The following is a 17148-nucleotide window of genomic DNA, read 5'->3' as shown; positions in this document are numbered from 1 at the left end:
GTCCATACAGACTCCACAACCATAATAAAAGCACGTGATAGGCACATGCAGATGCCAGAGTGCGTCTTCTTCAACTCCACAACACACATTCCTCTGACATCACTCGACTTCACTTGTCTGCGCAGTGGTACCCTTCTCAACGTAAAAGGTCATTTTAATTTTCTTCGTGACGTTCCATTACGTCCGCAAAAAGAGACCCAATTCATACATAATATACATACATATATATATATATATATATATATATGTATGTATTACTTTGGCTATGTACGCCTGTGAAATGAAATTGAACACAAAAAAGAGAGAGAAAAAAGTGGGCTGTCATTTCAAGTGGCCCATTGGGCCTTTTCTTCACGGGAGCCCTAACCCCTTGATCGACGTAGGCCCGCGAAACTTATCTTCTCAACCCTCCGTTCATCAAAAACCAAATCTTCCGAGAGGTTCGAAGATCAAAGGAATCTATCTACACATTGAAGCAATCATCACGTTCTTCTTTGACTCGTGCTTTTAATATCCAGAACGATCCTTAAACCGGAATATATGATGTAAATATTATAGTGATGAAGAGGATCATCCGGTATAGTTTGGTCCCATAACCCGGCAGCTCCATTATAACAGCAATTTGATTCTCATCAAATTAGATTAAACAACAATTGGATAGGATGAAATACTTCCGCACTTCTGTACTGTCACTTGGTTATACATTAAAATATCTCAATATTCCCATAACTCTATAATAACTACATAATTGAAGTAAAACTATATATTATATTGAATATTCCGTGTGTATATAATATATATATATATATATATATATATTATAAACATCGGAAAACGTGGTCTTTGGTCAAAATTTTCAGTAAAAGAAATTACAATCATAGATGGATTAAGGTGAAATATGTTTCTTTGCTTCATTACCAAATTTATGTCGACTTTTTGATGGCCTCCTCCGTTCTGGCCTATATCACCTCCTAAACAGTCACGATTTCTACCACGCCACTGTCCTCGACCATGACTCCAACCATGTTTTTGCTTCCATTCACAACGTGCGAATAACATTTGTCCATCATCTCTCGAATCGAGATCCTTTAGACATTCTTCATGCATCTTGAGCGATCCCTTCAAGCTACCTTCTTTTTCTTTGGCTAAGAAACTTTCGAAATCAAGATTCGAAATAGACTTCCTTGATGTCCGTATCCGTTAAATCTCTATTTTCGAAGTTAATTAGAGAAAATTTTTCAATATAGACGTGAGAATCTTTTCGACCACATGAATCTCTACTGTCCCTCCCAAATGCCTTATGTAGCTTAGGACACCAAATAACTAATAAGTAAATTTATCCACTGATTCGCTTTCCTTCATTCTAATCCCTTCAAGTCCTCTTTGCAAAAATTGTACTCGCTTTTTCTTATTTCGAACAACTCCTCTAGATGCATAGTTTTGAAAGCATCCCAAATTTTTTTTCCTGAATCTTTCTCTCCCATCTGTAGTATGTTGGCAAAGCTAATATGTCAAGTTGCAGATCAATCGGACGAACTTTCGATTCCACGATTTCTCACATGCCTTAAGCTTTCATATTGATCACCTTTTTTATTTCATCGCCCACATGACATAATTTGTCTATGACAGGATCACATACTAGAGAGTGATACTTCCTTCTCTTATAGACAATCTAACTTCCGTCGCAATATGACCACCATTACCATCATTACCTCTGATCCCAACGATCGATACTCATATATGACTGAGACATGCATTTACCGTGGTTTATACAATTAACCATTAACCAGACTCTAATACCATTTAGAAAGATTTTTAAAGTGAGTCTATAACAAATTAAGGAAGAACAGTATGAGTTTCTGTTTTTTTTTTGGGAAAGACCAAACATGATAAACACTGAGCCAGTTTTTATCAAAGAACAAAAATGACATCTAAAAACGAGAGAGAATATGCAAGTTTTTTTTCTTTTATTTGGCTCATCATACACGTGATCGGTGTGCTTTATTGTTTTATTTATAACCAAACTTTGACAACAGATTACAAACTGAAAATCAGCTGAACCAAAGGACACAAGCTAACACAACCCAAGAAACTCGGTCCACGCCACAAGACTTGGCCTTGTTCAAACTGATTAAAAAATTTATTCAATCGCCAAACCAAAACTTAACCGAAAAGGAACCAAGATTAGCCGAATAAGATTATAACCAACAAGTGTCGCTATTTCCATTTTTTTTCCCGGTGGGTGCCACAATATGGATGCACGGCAGCCTCTCTAACCAAATCTCGTCCAAAAAGATTAATTGCCTATTGGTCGCATTAAGGTGATTAGAAGGGTCAAACATTGAAATTCGAAACGAGAATGAAGGGTCAAAGAGAGGGGGTGACTCGCTCGCAGCGAGGGCACATGGTCAAGGAGGAGACCGACAGAGGTCGAGACGTGTCCGTCGGTGGCCCCATTTTCATAGCTCTTAGTTCTTCCACCTCTCTCTGTAGCCTTCGGTTTTGCTCCGTCAACGTCCCAAACCACCTCTTCAGGTATTCGCATTCCATCTCCGTCTGCTTTAGCTTACTCCTATTTTCATTTTCATTTATACACCATTTCATACACACACACACACACATATATATATATATCACTTTCTGATCATTTTGTCTTGAAAATTATTTCCGCAAATCTATTGAAATAATATCTATGGGGTTATCCTCCATTTCTTGTGTAGCTATGGACTTGTCCATTAGAAACTGTCAATCAATCAAATTTACCGCACAGATGAAATATTAATTAAATTTAACATGCATGCATACATATATGTGTATAAGTACATACACGTGTACCAGAAAACATGCAGATAAACAAATAAAAAAACATTTTTAAATAGTAAATGTCCCTGCGACATATCATTGATGGGATATCTATCTCGCAAGCATCATAATTGTGTACTGCCAAAGACGAGCTAATGAAATAAACACATCATTTATTGCCCTTAACTTTTGTCCCTCGTGTTTCCCCGTCAATATATATATATATATATAATACCTTTACCAGTTTCAAATCTAGTAGTTTAATCACGGGGCCTAAACATACATACATGACACGTACACAGACGCGAATATATGGTTTTAATTTTGCCATGCCATGAAGTATCATAGTTAATTTATAAACAAACACATCCATATTATTTCTGTTTTTAATTTTAAAAAATGAAAGTATATTAAAATGAAGGATCTTGATACAAGGGAAAAGACCAGAGCAAAAAAATCATAGAATCATGGACGTATATTTAGAAAGAATGCTATATCCCGTCCGTGTGTTAATAATGTTTAGGTGATGATTAAGTAGAAATCAATTAATGTGAAACACTTGGGGGAAAAAGGACCATTTCCACTTTATATATATAAAAAGTACATACATGTGTGTGTAGAAGTGCATGTACGTATGATAAATGTGTGTATATATATATAGTTGTGGGGAAAATCTAGATTAAGTGCATGTACGTGTATTTGAAGTTGATAATTAATTATACGTATGTATGTATCCATGTATTGAGAGAGAGAGAAGGGAGAAGGGTAAAGGTACCTAGCCCTGCGGTTTTGAAACCAAACCTCAACTTGGCGAGGACGAAGATTCAGCTGTAACGCCAGTTCTTGTTTCTGCTTCTGCGGCCGAAATTAAAAACTGTTTTTATGATGCGATTATTTATACGTACCGGTGGATCTATATATCCGTCAAGAAAAGAAGAAGGGGAGCGTGGGATGCGCACGTACAGGGTTTAAGGTGTGGTTCACTCTGAAGCTCTCCTCGAGAAGAAGAGACTGATCCTTTGTCAAACGCAGCTTCTTCCGAGTCGAACCGCCCATCCTCATCCACTGAGCATCGTCTTCCTCCTCTGCCTTCTCATTTATATCTAAATCTCTCGCCCCTGCGTGCGTTCCACAATAACTTCAGACACCCACCTGTCTTCTTTTCTTTTCTTTTTCCCATTTAAAAGGATCAGAGAAAAGGATGGAAAATAGATCATCATACCACACACATACGCGACTGTTTATGAGTTCCTTACCGGAAGAAGGGAGTTGAGAGAAGCCGGCCACTGATATTGTCAATTCTAATCTTGGAGAGTTCGATGGTGAGACAGACATGGCGGAAGAACAAGATACGGCCTACTAATTAACCCAACAAAACAAGGTAATAAAAGGAATAAGGGGTGAAAACTGGAAAGAAAAAGGGAAGCGTGGGTGAATCGAATTGACGAATAGACGTCACGACTCTCTCAAGAGAAAATGTAATGTTGAAGTTCTTTATACACGCATATATATATATATATATATACACACACATATATAAATATAAATGTTAACATACACGTGTGAAAGAACAAAACGAAAAGGCAAAATAAACGGACAAAGGTTTACAAGCAAAGTGGAATATGGGATAAGGAAGCCCAAGAGATATCAAAATCAATTCGAAAAAAAACGAAGAAGGTGAATGAATAATAAATGAAAAGGGTCAAAGTGAATGAATGAATAATAATTATTAAGATGAGAAATAAATGCCACTGTGAAGAGAGAATTTTGTTTGTTGGGGAGAGTGGGGTCCTAAGGGCGGTTTTGTAAGAATTTGACTCCTGTCGTCAAGTCAAATCTGACCAATTTTCATTTGGGGGAGTAAATTCTGGCTCTCTGTGGGAGGATACGGGACAGCCTTGCGTGTTTTGTGCTACTAAATCATTTTTTTTTATTTTTCCTTTTTTAGAAAAATAACGTATAAATACCTTAAATTTTATAAAAATCTCATATAAATACATAAACTATAAAACATCCATATAAATACCTGAATTTTTAAAAATTCTATATAAATATCTAGATTTTTTAAAAAAATTTCAAATAAATACAAATTTCAAATATTTTTTAAATAAAAATAAGTGATATTATTAACGTATTTTGAGTTTATTTGAAAGTTTTCAGAACTCTAGATATTTATATAAGATTTTAGAAAAATTCAGATATTTATATAGAAATTTTATAGTTTAGATGTTTATGTGAAATTTTTGTAAAAGTTCAAGTATTTATATGCGATTTTCTTTTTTTTTAAATTGGTATAGTTCTGTGTTGAGTTTGGCGATATCAAGACAAACCCACATACTCTAAAAATTCATGATGTTATTATTATTATTATTATTATTATGAAAAAAAAAAAGAAAAAGTCGTGATATTTGGTAGTGTCGGCTCAAAGGTCAGCTGGTGAAATGATTGGACCCTCGTCATACAAAGAATTATACACCAATATTTAAAAATTCACAGATGTATAATGTGTCACGCGGCGAGATGCTAACATATACAAAGAAACTACCTCGGCTCGTGATGCTGTTTTCGTCCGCGCAATTTTTCAATGTTGGATCAATTCTCGTATATGAATTTCCGGGACAGTAAATTAAATTACAAAAACAGTGAAATTATTTATTTTATTTTTTTACTTATGGATTCGGGGACAACTCATGAGAGGAAACGGAGTTATTGCGCGGGGTAGGCGGTTATTAAAGCATGATTAGAAATTTTAATGCGGAATTAATTGGGTAACCCCCAGCTTCTTTACCATTTAATCAGTCAAAATTACAAAAGGAGAGGAGAAAACGATGCACGTTTACGGATACGATGACAGACGGTTAAATTTCAATTGTAACCGCAACGTAGATCGACTTAAATTTCTTTTTACTCGTCCAAAACACACATCATTGTCACAAAACCTGAGAACGATACTAAAGTTGTACGACGTATACATACACACCTATTTACGTACGCACACATACATACATATCGTACCTGCGCATGAGATGAATGTTTGTCATCCGTACGCCAAAAATAACCGAAGTTCGATCGGGTGAATTGTTTTGTTTGATGGATAAAGCAAAGAACTTGGAGAACGTCCAAATCTTCCTTTATTTTCTTTTGTTTTTTTTTTTACCTTTCGCTGCCCAACCCTAGATGATCTATGTTCCCGTACAAACATGATGGTGCTTTCGAAATTCACGCATTTTTATTAACAGGTCTAGATCTCGGGAAAAGCTTGTGTATTCTGTCCGTATCAAACACGTACATATACAATTCAAAATTTAGCTAAACCTAGCAAAATAAGGAGAATCTCCAACAAATCTCGGAAACAATATGTATCAAATACAAGGAGGATATTCTCCGCTAACACCCCCTCAAGTTGGTGAATGCACGTGTTGCATACCCAACTTGTCAAGAAACTTTATACCAAAAAAAAACTTGTCAAGAAACCAAACGAGCTCCTTTTTGTCCAATGCCTTCATGAAGATGTCGGCCAACTATTCCCGAGTCGAGGCATGGTGTGTAGTAATTTTACCATGATCCAAGTGATGACGTAGATAGTGACAATCGACTTCGATGTGTTTGGTGTGCTCGTGATAGACATTATTGGTCACAATGTGTAAGGCAGATTGACTGTCACAGAACAACTGCATCAGAGCCGAGTGTTCGACACCGAGACATGTGAGAAGACTCTTGATCCAAACCAACTCGGAAGTCATCATCCTCATGGCTCGATACTCGGGTTCAGCAGAAGAAAGTGATGAAAGGGTTAGATTTAATTTATTAGTGACACATGAGTTAGATAACTTGACAAAAGGAAAAAAAAAAAATCGGAATCGAGTCGGTAAATTAAAGACGATATAAAAAGGCGGATGAAAGGAATTTGGAATAGTGATCGGGTAAGGAGAGTCATGCGGGGCCCAACATGTCGAGTTGTCCATCCACGTGCTCATTCATATACCGATCTAAAATCTGTACATTTTCTTCCGGGATGAAAATATGTGATTTATTAATGTCTAAAACGTTATCATAATGACACAACCCTTAAATGGGAAACTATCGTATACATAATGAAGATGGAGAGAAGAAGACGTGAATGGTGCGTAGCAATTAGACGTTGTTGGGAGAGTGGGATTTGAGAGAGAGGGAGGAGACGGCCTCGGCCACGGTCAAGAAGAGGCTTTCGGGCCTCATGAAGTCTCCTGCCTCATCCCCTCTCTGCAGCTTCTCCATCACCTCGCTCAGTGGGTTCACCAGCACCAGCTGCCACGTTCCACGTTTTTTTTTTCAAATTAACGCTCTATATTATAACAAAAAACATCATTTCGTTCTCCAATGCGCATGTATTCAACACTTGCCTCGATGCTTTTCTTCTCCGTTGCTCTCTTCAAGTCCCTAAAGAAGGATACTCCGTTCGTGTCCACCCCACTCACGGCTAATTGTCATTTTTGTATTATGCATACAAGAGTCAGCGACTTATACAATTCTTTACTTCTCATATCTGATATATATATATATATATATATATGTATATGGATATGATTTCATAAGAAAATTATATATGAACAGCGGGGGCTCACCAGACATTTCGACAATCAAGAACCGGAGACTGGAATGCTTCTCTGCAGCTTCTTCTGCTTCGCAATCCTCTATCCACCTTGATATTCTATACGTTTCAGATCAAACAAGACGTGGTCAGCGATGCGTGCATTTAGTGTTAATACTAGGAAGAGAGCGGAGCAATAAGAAGGGCTATATGGCAGACCTTTCAGTGAGGTAGGTGGAGTTGGCGAAATTGACGGGAGCTTCAATGCTTAAGATGAGGAATCCGGGGATCTTCTGAGCCTCCTTGTAATGGTCAAGATTCCGGTAAATGCCAGTCCCCGGAATATTCCCCATCCTCACCGTTTTCGGTCTCGTTATCTGCATCATTATCTTCAACATCGAAATCCCCACCTGCACTCAGTGAACATGCCACGCTATGTGAGCCACCAACATATGACTAAGAAAGTTGAACGCTCGGGCGATTATTTGTGTTAGCTTTCCAGTCATGTCAACTAACATTAAAGGAAGGCAACCCTATGGACGATGTGCTGTAGTAAACATACCGCAATGGCAAGGCCATGTTGGACGGAGATGAAAATAACACCCAGAAAAGCGCAGAGGAAGACAAGAAAATCGAACTTATCGATCTTCCAGATATGAAGAGCGGAAGGGATGTCAATGAGGCCGACGACGGCTGTAACAATGATAGCACCCAAGGCAACGTTTGGAGTGTATTGGAACAATGGCATTAGAAAGAGCAGCGTCACCATCACCGTCACCGACATTATTATGTTTGATACAGCCGTCTTGGCTCCCGCGTTGTGGTTCACCGCTGATCTCGAGAACGCCCCTGTTTCATCAGTTAGACTGGGTCTGAGTTCAAACCTCTGTCTTTCTCTTATTTCTTTGGCTGAATATAAACAATGAACAAACCAGTGGTGACGTAGCATGAGGTGGAAGAGCCGATGAGGTTCATTAGGCCTATTGCTATCATCTCTTTGTTACCGTCCACACGGTAGTTCTTCAGCGCCGCGAATGTCCTCCCCACTGCTATTCCTTCCTGCTCACGCATGCGTTTATAACATCATCATTGCAAATTTGGTTGACATAATCAGAGTCCAAGAGACGAGAGACTAACGGTGAGCGAGACTATCCCGGTGATGAGTCCTGTTTTGGCGACCAAACCCAGATGCCTTCCACCAAACTTGAGCATATTCCAGGACGGCGGGTTCAGCCCTTCTTGTAATTTCCCGATCTATCAACGCCAACCACATCATGTTATACATGCCCAATTGATGATATAAACATATATGTAACAAGGGCTTACGACGGTGATGCCGTGACGATCTGCCCTGAAAGCGAAGACAAGAAGCGTAGAGACGATCACAGAGACGAGTGGAGCTCCCGCTGACACCCAGAACAGCCTCGGCCTCTTCATACCCTGCATTTTCACATATTTTTTTTAAAACAAAGTATGTGATACTCTGTATCACGTTCCCCTGATTTTGGGTTTCACGTCCACAATCCTAGATTTACGGGAGAAATCAACCATCCTAAATCATCCAAAGCGAAATATGAGTAAGCTGATGTCCATTCCATGTATGAATGTGTCACAAATGAAGGTGACATGTTACTAAGCACGGTGGCGATAGAAGAACAGAGCCCCGATGAAGGGGGAGGCGTGACGTACGTTCCATGGATACGGAAGCCTAACAGGTGTTGCACATGCACAAAGGAACCTTACTGTTACATTGTAGTAAAAAAAAACTAGATGCAACAAAAAAAAAGAAACATAAATAGGGTACAGACTCGAACGGGAAGGACATGTGTCTGCGTTTCGACTAAACAACGAATACTAAAACACGAGAGAGTGGAAAGGGAGGGTGAAGAGAAGCATACGAGGTGTCGAGTGGCGAGGAGGAACACCAAGAAGCAGACTCCCATCAAAATTGTTTGCCATGACCACTGCACCACCAACCCATAATCAACTCTTTATCACCAAATTGTTCGACTTCAATCGATGATAGATATGATTAATTAGAAGGAAGGAGAGAAAAACCTCGTCGGTGTGGCGAAAAACAGAGGAGAGAACAGGGACTACTCCCATCTGCTTAGTGAAATGGGTGATCCCAAGCAGAGCCTTCAGCTGCTGCAGTGACACTATTATGGCTGGGCCCCCCCCGAACCCTGTCAGCGTTGCTTTCGACATGAAATCTATTATAAACCCTAGCCTGCGTACGCACGTATTATATTTTTTTTATTACACTTCATGAAATCCACCTTACAGTACTATATTTGACTAAGATATAAAAAGGGTTGCATAACAAAACCTGAGAAGGCCGAGAGAGGCTTGGAAGAGACCAGCGAAGAAGGTGGAAGTGAAGGCCAGCTGGAGGAAGAGGACAGGATCGTTGTTCGGAGACACTTCCTGCCTGAGCATAGACCCCAATATGAGGGACGCTATGGAGACTGGCCCCACCGCCAGATCCCTCGAGCTTCCCAGCACCGCGTACACCAGCGGCGGCACGAAGCTCGAATCTATTTTTTTTATACATGCATATATATGTATGTATATAAGCAAGAATAATAACAATGAATGAAGGGGGCCGGGAAGTGATTACGTACATAGACCGACGATGGGAGGGAGGTTGGCAAGCTTAGCGTAGCTGATGCCCTGAGGGATAGCGAGGCTGGCGATGGTGAGGCCGGAAACGACGTCGGATTTGAGGAGGGAGAGAGAGTAGTGAGGGGCCCACTCGAGGATCGGGAAAATGTACTGGGCGGCCATTATCAGCTTCGTGTTGGGAGACTGCCCTCTGAACTGCCGGAGCGGATCCTCCGGGAAGAATGTCTCCTTCAGCCGCCCCTTCAGTTTCTCGGCGGTGCTCCTTCGCGGTGGCAAGACGACCTTCTGCACCTCCATCTCCCCTCTTCCTTGCTACTCCCTCTCCTCCCACTTGCCCTCCCTTTTATATATACCCCTTCCATGGTCCCTACTTCCCTCGTGAGATTGTTTCCGTGGCAAACATAAAATTAAAATAATTTTCTATAACTTTTTTTTTCTTGAAACCCCATTTAATTTGTGTTTCATTCTCTTGAAAAGTGTAATTCGAAATATAAAATAAAATATCACGGTGTTTTGGATTAAAAATACAAAAATCTCTAAATATGAATGAAAGCATTATCCGAAACCACTGTTGTTTGTGGGATCATCAACCGATGGAACTCGTCTTCTAACATAAATCGATAGATGGAAAGTTAATCGGATAAACTCCACAATGCAACTATTATTATTATTATTTTTTTATTAAACGTTAATAATCATTCTTTAAAGGAATATGGACAGCGTTAGTATTTATTTTAAGAAAGCAATAATGTAACTGTTAAGAACATAGTATCTTAACGTGATTTGCCAATACGAAATTGGTAGGGTAAGACAAGGGCTTCGACATGTTATCTTGCCCGTGAGACCGCTAACAAACAAAGGGAAGAAACTACTTGGACTAGTTATGGACAAAAGGAGAAAAAGGTTTGACGAGAGGCGAGGACTCTTCGATTTGATATAATTGAGCCCACCCACTATCTTTTATTATTGCCAAAGGAAAAAAAAAACATGTGCATATTCTGAATATTAATGGAGACTCGTCCACTTTACCAATAAATATCAAATTGAAACTACGGCCAAAAGCTACTTAAACCATGCCCCCATTTGTTCAGTGATTAATTATAACCATAATCGCAACTCTACGTTACTGTAAAATTAAATTATCATGGAAGATGAAGAACAAATAGAGGAGCGAGCCAGATGACCCGTTTGCATGGTTTTTCCGCCTCCATGTGCTCGGAGCCATGAACTTCTGGTTTTAAGATTCTGTTACACTATTTGAGAGAATATGTTTATGGTCATGAATTGTATTTCTCATACGAAAAAATTGAAGAAGAAAAAAAAAATACCAAAGCCAAAAGTCGTAACATCTCTTATATATGCAACCGAATTATGAATATTAATTTATAGTGATTGTTGCTATTTTTGGAATTGGTTTTTATTGTGGTGGTGGGGGACGACCTTTCACCATTTCCCTTTCTTTGGAAGAAAAATAAGGAAGGAAATCATTTGAGACAAAGTTATCGCCGTTCCTCAACCCAACCATCAAAGGCTTATATATTAGGAGAGTATATAATATAACACAAGAATCTTTAAGAGTAAATACTATCTTAATTGGTCCATATAGATTAAAGATATTAATAACAATTGAAAATCGTGTGTGGGTGTTAATGTGAGCTAAGTTTTCCTATCCATGATTAGGATTTCATCTGCCCTCTTGTTGGTAAAAAAGGAAGTAACCACCGATTCCGTCGCAACAATTTTGCAACACCAAATAAGGGATCTTAATATTTAAATCCTTAAATAAGATACTCCTTCAATTTCAAAATATTTTTCGTTTTAGAGATTATTTTTTGTTTCTAAATAATTATCATTTTAGATTTTTAAGTACTCCCTCCGTTTCAAAATATTTATTGTTTTAGATTGTTTCACATTTTTTTAAAATGGATCAAAAGTCACATATACCCTTATTTGATGATAAAAACAAAGCAATCATTAATAATGTATTAGAATTTGATAGGGATAAAATTGAAAACTATTATAAAAAAATGTCTTGAAAATGTAAAACTATAAATATTTTGAAACATATAAAATAACCTAAAACTACAATTATTTTGAAACGGAGGGAGTAATTTTCAAGAAAAACTTTTAATTTTATCCTTAATTAAAAATGTCAAATTTTAATAGAGTATTAATGTGAATATGATTTAATAAGGGTATATATGATTTTTTTTTTTTAAATTTTCTTAAAAACTGTGAAAAAATCTAAAAGAAGGGGTATTATTTAGCATTGATTGCATGATTGGCAATCAAAGAAGCTTTAGCAAACATTAAGGTGAGAAAGCAACTTTAACATATGATTTGAGACACGCAAGGTATCTCAAACTCTAACACAAGCATGATTTGCTGCGAACCCAAGTTGTATGATTTATTCACCACATACTGAATCGTTTTGGGAGATTCTGGACCCACCAAATAATAAGTTCATACTCAAAAATTTCAGAGACCAAGATGCAAAAATACTTTTATTCTACGTTATCAGAAAAGGGTACATGTTTTTTTTCCGCCGTGATTATGCACATCATTAGTTGCCTTATCCCCATCCGTGCGTTTGATTCTAACGGGAAAACATTTGCCCGTTAAAGAGTGAAAAAAAAAATCCATAAAACAAAAACACCGCCTTTTTATTTAGGAAAAGAGAGAACACGGACGAAGTACTGTTGGTAATTATGTCGGAGAAGATTAATACTAATTGACTGATTATGCGTTTAATCCTAATCTATTAGGGGATATAAAGAGATAAGGATCGAGTCAACCACAACAAAGACAATGAGGACGGTGTCTGAAAATATGTCTTAGTCATATGAAAGCTGAACATGGAAATAATTTTAGTGATATCTTCAATTATCAATAAAATATACAAAGTAATGATAGAAACGCCCAAATGAAATTATTGGAAGAAGAGAAGATCCAAAAGGGTATTCTAACGGGACGTGAATGGAATTATTCAAAAAGGGATCCGATGCTCAACTTTTTTCTTTAATCAATATGAATGTGAATGTGGGCAGTGGCCACATTGGCGAGAACTGTTCAGACACGACACATGTCTCTCTCCATACCTATTTAAGCACTATTTCTAATCTCGTTGGTTAATCATTTTTATAAATTAATGAGGTTTCGGAGGGTTTTCACGTGCTGATCTTGTATTTTCCTTGTTGAAACCCATGCAGTTTCATTGGTTGGTCTTAGATATAAGACTCTATCAGTCTTTTATCATTTACTAGCCCCAAAAATATAAATAAATCTGGACCTATTATTTGACTTTAAGCAAACCCATGATTATATGCATAAAAATTAAGACTTTTGCAGAAGTCACGACACATTTTAGCGAAGGAAATAGAAGCAATAACAAAGCAAACGAACGCACGTTAACATTTGCGGATACGCATGATTGATTCCACAAACAGCTCAAAGATTGCTTAGGATGGCACTTAATTAACACGCGATTCAAATATTGAGAAACAAAAAGCCTTTCTTATCATGTGAAAAAAAAAAACAATACGTAATGCATGTGTACCGTCCAATTTGCTTGTGGAGACTTTGAGGCTGATATACTTTCAAAGAAAAATGAGAAGTTGGAGGAGAAACTCAAACCACCAGTAGTTGGAACTGGCATTAATTTTGTCGTATTAGGTTTCATGAATCTTCTTTGGGGATCCAAAAGAGTCGGTGCACGATACATGGCTTGTGATGTTCTCTTTTTATGGTGGTTTTGACAAAAACGCTGTTGATGAGATACGATGTTATCGAAGTCTCTCTCTCTCTTTTATAAAATATTGGATATGATAAGGGTGAATCCTTCATAGTGCCCGTCGATTTCTACAATCATATCGTAAGATTCAGACCCATACACGCACACATGACACAACCACTCCCTCCTTTAGGGACCTCCAAAAGGGGAGAGCTTCGCATGTGCTGCCTTTGCTATCCATTATGCAACTACCGAGCGCTCTCTTTCTTATCCTAACTTTATTTTATTTTTGTTACATCTTTATAAATTTTTATTTCACATAAAAGTCCATGCAAGGCAAGGCGCTCCCCCGATTATACAATTCACATACATTTCACATAAACTAAAATAACATGGGTCACGTAAGTTGTAGTACGTGGTAAAGAATTATTACATTCATCAAGCTTAATATATCTTCTCATGAAGTATCTCATACGTTGGGGGGAGAGATAGAGAGATGGGCTTCACGAATCAACGAAGCCCAAAGAATACGGGCCAATAGTTAAAGCGTCCAAACACGTCCTGAAAAGCCAAGGCCCTTTTATTCAATAACTATATGCTTAAACTTGTGGCTTTTGTAAATTTGGCATATTGGGCTCCCATCTTAAAATCTTCCGTGGATTAATCGTACCAACAATATGGCCTAAACTTATGGCTTTTGTAAATTTGGCACAAGCGTTTCAAGGCAAATCATGTGGAAAATAAGAATTTATAAGATCGATCCCAATAAACTTGGTATTAAAACGATGTTTGTTAAAGTGGGAAAATGAATATATGATTGGAGTAAAATAAGATTAGAGATATGATGGAGAATAATAATGGATACAATATCATTATACCAAATATTGTGTATCTGATTTGTTTCCATTGTGTCTATATTTCCTTTTTATTCTATTTCTTAATTTTCCTATAAATATGTAGTTCATTTTCATTATAATGTAACCAGAAGAAGAAGAGATGTAGCAATAAAAGTAATTTCGTTTCTTTCTATTTGTCTTATTTTATTTCCGCATTTTATTTTTCTACATGGTATCAGAGCAGCGTTGCGATCTGGACTATATGTTTTTTTTTCTAATCTCTTCTTTCTTTAGCGTTTTGGATGTTCATATATCCAAATCGTTTGAAGGAGAGTAAAAATTCAAATTCAAACGATGTGCTATGACAAACAAAAGTCAAAGCTAAAAACTCTAAGATCAAGCAAGATGCTATGACAAAAAGAGTTAAAGCTAGAACTTTAAAGTCAAGCGAAGTGATTTGAAAATGATTAATGCTCTCTAAAAGAACAAATTTTGGTTTATGAATTTTTCCTGAGACAATGAAAATGTCTGAGCGGTTTATAGCATTATCGATTCAAGATTGACTTTTTTCATTCTTTCAAAGTCAATCTTGAGGGGGAATGTTAAAGTGGGAAAATGAATATATGATTGGAGTAAAATAAGATTAGAGATATGATGGAGAATAATAATGGATACAATATCATTATACCAAATATTGTGTATCTGATTTGTTTCCATTGTGTCTATATTTCCTTTTTATTCTATTTCTTAATTTTCCTATAAATATGTAGTTCATTTTCATTATAATGTAACCAGAAGAAGAAGAGATGTAGCAATAAAAGTAATTTCGTTTCTTTCTATTTGTCTTATTTTATTTCCGCATTTTATTTTTCTACAATGTTGTTGTTGGTTTAGATGATGGGTGCAAAGCACACTGCATCATCTTTCTGTTTCAAGCGAATGAAATCATTTATCCGTATCACATGAGAGATTCTACTTGTGGTCGGTCACATGACTACATCGTTTCCTAGTGTTGACTGATTATGATGAGTTCATACAGCCACACAGAAGTGGCTTCTCTCTTCTCTAAACCACCAAAAAGCGGCGGCGAGATGCCAACCGGCGTGAAGGAAAGACGTTTGGTGGAAAAGGTCATCTGCTATGAAGAGCAACGGCGACATCTTGTGCCTTCTTCGGTTCTGGTTCTTTTTCCGCGCTTTCGCAAATGCTGTTAGAAATCTGGGATATAAAAAGAAGAACAATAACAGAAAAGTAAATAGGAACCGGATAACTCTTCAAGGCGTGATACACTTTCCTAAAAACGTTATTCCATCCTATACGAGCAAAGGACTTTCCGGAATACGTATTTGAGATACAATGAAGAGAGAAGTGATCTTAGTTTGCTCTACTAAGAACACAAACACAAGAAATTGCAAGAAGAAGATGAACAAAAGGCTTTTGTGGGTGTTTTGCAAGAACAACCACAAAAGTGCTCTCAAATCTCTCAAAAAACAATTTAGATCTGTTCTCTATCGTGCTAGGATGTCCAGGGGTGTTAATAAACATTCCAAATGTCGAAAGGTGTGAAGAAATCGAAAGTTTTTCCCCAACGGTCGCGATTTTTCGCTCAATCCGAACTGCTCAGAAAAAACGGGCTGTCCGCCCGTTTTGTCGAGCTACCCGCCCGTTTATTTTATTGCTCAGAAAAAACATGCTACCCTCCCGGTTTTTCTGAGCTACCGCCCATTTATTTATGAGCTTTATTCCTCAGAAAAAACAGGCTGCCAGCTCATATTTTCGAGCTGCCCTCCCGTTTTTTCTGAGATCTTCTTTCACGTTCAAAACCGAACGTAAACTCTTTCGACGTATCCTTAAACACTTAGCCAATTCATACCACGTCTTTTACAAGCATTTAACTCCTCCACCATACTTATAATACACGTGAAACATGAATCCTTTTGAGAGATTCTAAATTCCCATTCATTTACTCTAAAAATCCCAACAAATGCTTTTCCAATTCCATTCAATGTATGGATTAAGAAAAAAAAGAAAAACTTTGAAAGATGTGATAATGTAGATACCTCCATCATTCCCGCGTGAACAGCAGATACCATCAGAGGCTGAAACGGGAGTGTTCAGATTCTTCCTATATTGGCATACTTCAGTCATGTGACAATGAATGGAAGTGACGTAATTACATTCACTACAAAAAAGTGGTCATTTCCAACGGGTAAATCCGTTGGAAATGGCCAGATTTCCGTTGGAAATTAACGTTTCCAACGGATTTCCAACGGATTTATCCGTTGGAATTTCGTCGTTAGAAATCGGTGTCCGTTGGAAAACCGTTGGAATTTTCAACGGAATTTCAACGAATTTTTCCGTTAGAATTTTCCAACGGATTTCCAACCGGCATCCGTTGGAATTTTCCAACGGATTTCCAACCGCAATCCGTTGGAATTTTCCAACGGAATTTTCAACTGCATTCCGTTGGAATTTTCCAACGAAAAATTCGAAACATATTCCCGACCCGACCCCGACCCCGACACCGACCCCGACCCCGACCCCGACCCCGACCAAACCACGATCCCGAAACTCACTTCCCAGTA

At 37.7% G+C, this 17148-nt stretch overlaps 2 protein-coding genes and 1 long non-coding RNA gene across 4 annotated transcripts in view; all 3 read right to left on the bottom strand.

Moving 5' to 3' along the window:
• Positions 1–1995: 1995 nt before the first annotated feature.
• LOC104823009 (homeobox-leucine zipper protein ATHB-17) lies at positions 1996–4267 on the bottom strand. Of its 2 annotated transcripts, none has more exons than XM_010554407.2 (4): positions 4059–4267; positions 3766–3920; positions 3578–3657; positions 1996–2572 (listed from the first exon to the last, which is right to left on the bottom strand). In XM_010554407.2, exons 1-4 carry the CDS (start codon positions 4135–4137, stop codon positions 2368–2370), a joined length of 519 nt encoding a protein of 172 aa, XP_010552709.1. In that variant the 5' UTR covers positions 4138–4267; the 3' UTR covers positions 1996–2367. The 2 variants fall into 2 exon arrangements, with proteins under 2 accessions (XP_010552709.1, XP_010552710.1); XM_010554408.2 differs by having other exon boundaries at positions 2483–2742.
• Positions 4268–6815: 2548 nt separating this feature from the next.
• LOC104823008 (probable sulfate transporter 3.3) lies at positions 6816–10323 on the bottom strand. The gene is made up of 12 exons (XM_010554406.2): positions 9997–10323; positions 9702–9909; positions 9431–9602; positions 9271–9336; positions 8699–8812; positions 8510–8626; positions 8305–8431; positions 7935–8221; positions 7592–7782; positions 7407–7492; positions 7185–7261; positions 6816–7089 (listed from the first exon to the last, which is right to left on the bottom strand). The coding sequence occupies exons 1-12, from the start codon at positions 10292–10294 to the stop codon at positions 6937–6939; spliced, it is 1896 nt and encodes a 631-aa protein (XP_010552708.1). The 5' UTR covers positions 10295–10323; the 3' UTR covers positions 6816–6936.
• Positions 10324–15716: 5393 nt separating this feature from the next.
• Positions 15717–17148, bottom strand: part of LOC104823007 — a 3450-nt gene continuing 2018 nt past the window's right edge. Inside the window, exons 2-3 of the long non-coding RNA XR_773286.1 lie at positions 16624–16688; positions 15717–15781 (exon numbers count right to left, since the gene is read on the bottom strand). This is a non-coding gene — a long non-coding RNA (uncharacterized LOC104823007). The remainder of the gene's footprint in view (positions 15782–16623; positions 16689–17148) is intronic.

This window comes from Tarenaya hassleriana, unplaced genomic scaffold (genome assembly GCF_000463585.1).
Source record: "Tarenaya hassleriana unplaced genomic scaffold, ASM46358v1 Cleome39, whole genome shotgun sequence".
Taxonomy (NCBI): domain Eukaryota; kingdom Viridiplantae; phylum Streptophyta; class Magnoliopsida; order Brassicales; family Cleomaceae; genus Tarenaya; species Tarenaya hassleriana.
Note: the sequence above shows the minus strand (reverse complement) of the source record. Positions and strands in the feature narration are given on the sequence as shown.

What these genes read in the sequence shown, in the direction of transcription:
- LOC104823009 (XM_010554407.2), bottom strand. Translation starts at nt 4,137, where the DNA reads ATGTCTGTCTCACCATCGAACTCTCCAAGATTAGAATTGACAATATCA. An exon ending in CTCTCAACTCCCTTCTTCCG is followed by an intron (nt 3,921 to 4,058) that starts GTAAGGAACTCA and finishes GAACGCACGCAG; the next exon opens with GGGCGAGAGATTTAGATATA. An exon ending in TTTCAAAACCGCAGGGCTAG is followed by an intron (nt 2,573 to 3,577) that starts GTACCTTTACCC and finishes AAATGAAAATAG; the next exon opens with GAGTAAGCTAAAGCAGACGG.
- LOC104823008 (XM_010554406.2), bottom strand. Translation starts at nt 10,294, where the DNA reads ATGGAGGTGCAGAAGGTCGTCTTGCCACCGCGAAGGAGCACCGCCGAG. An exon ending in GCCTCTCTCGGCCTTCTCAG is followed by an intron (nt 9,603 to 9,701) that starts GTTTTGTTATGC and finishes GTGCGTACGCAG; the next exon opens with GCTAGGGTTTATAATAGATT. An exon ending in TCCACCTACCTCACTGAAAG is followed by an intron (nt 7,493 to 7,591) that starts GTCTGCCATATA and finishes TGAAACGTATAG; the next exon opens with AATATCAAGGTGGATAGAGG.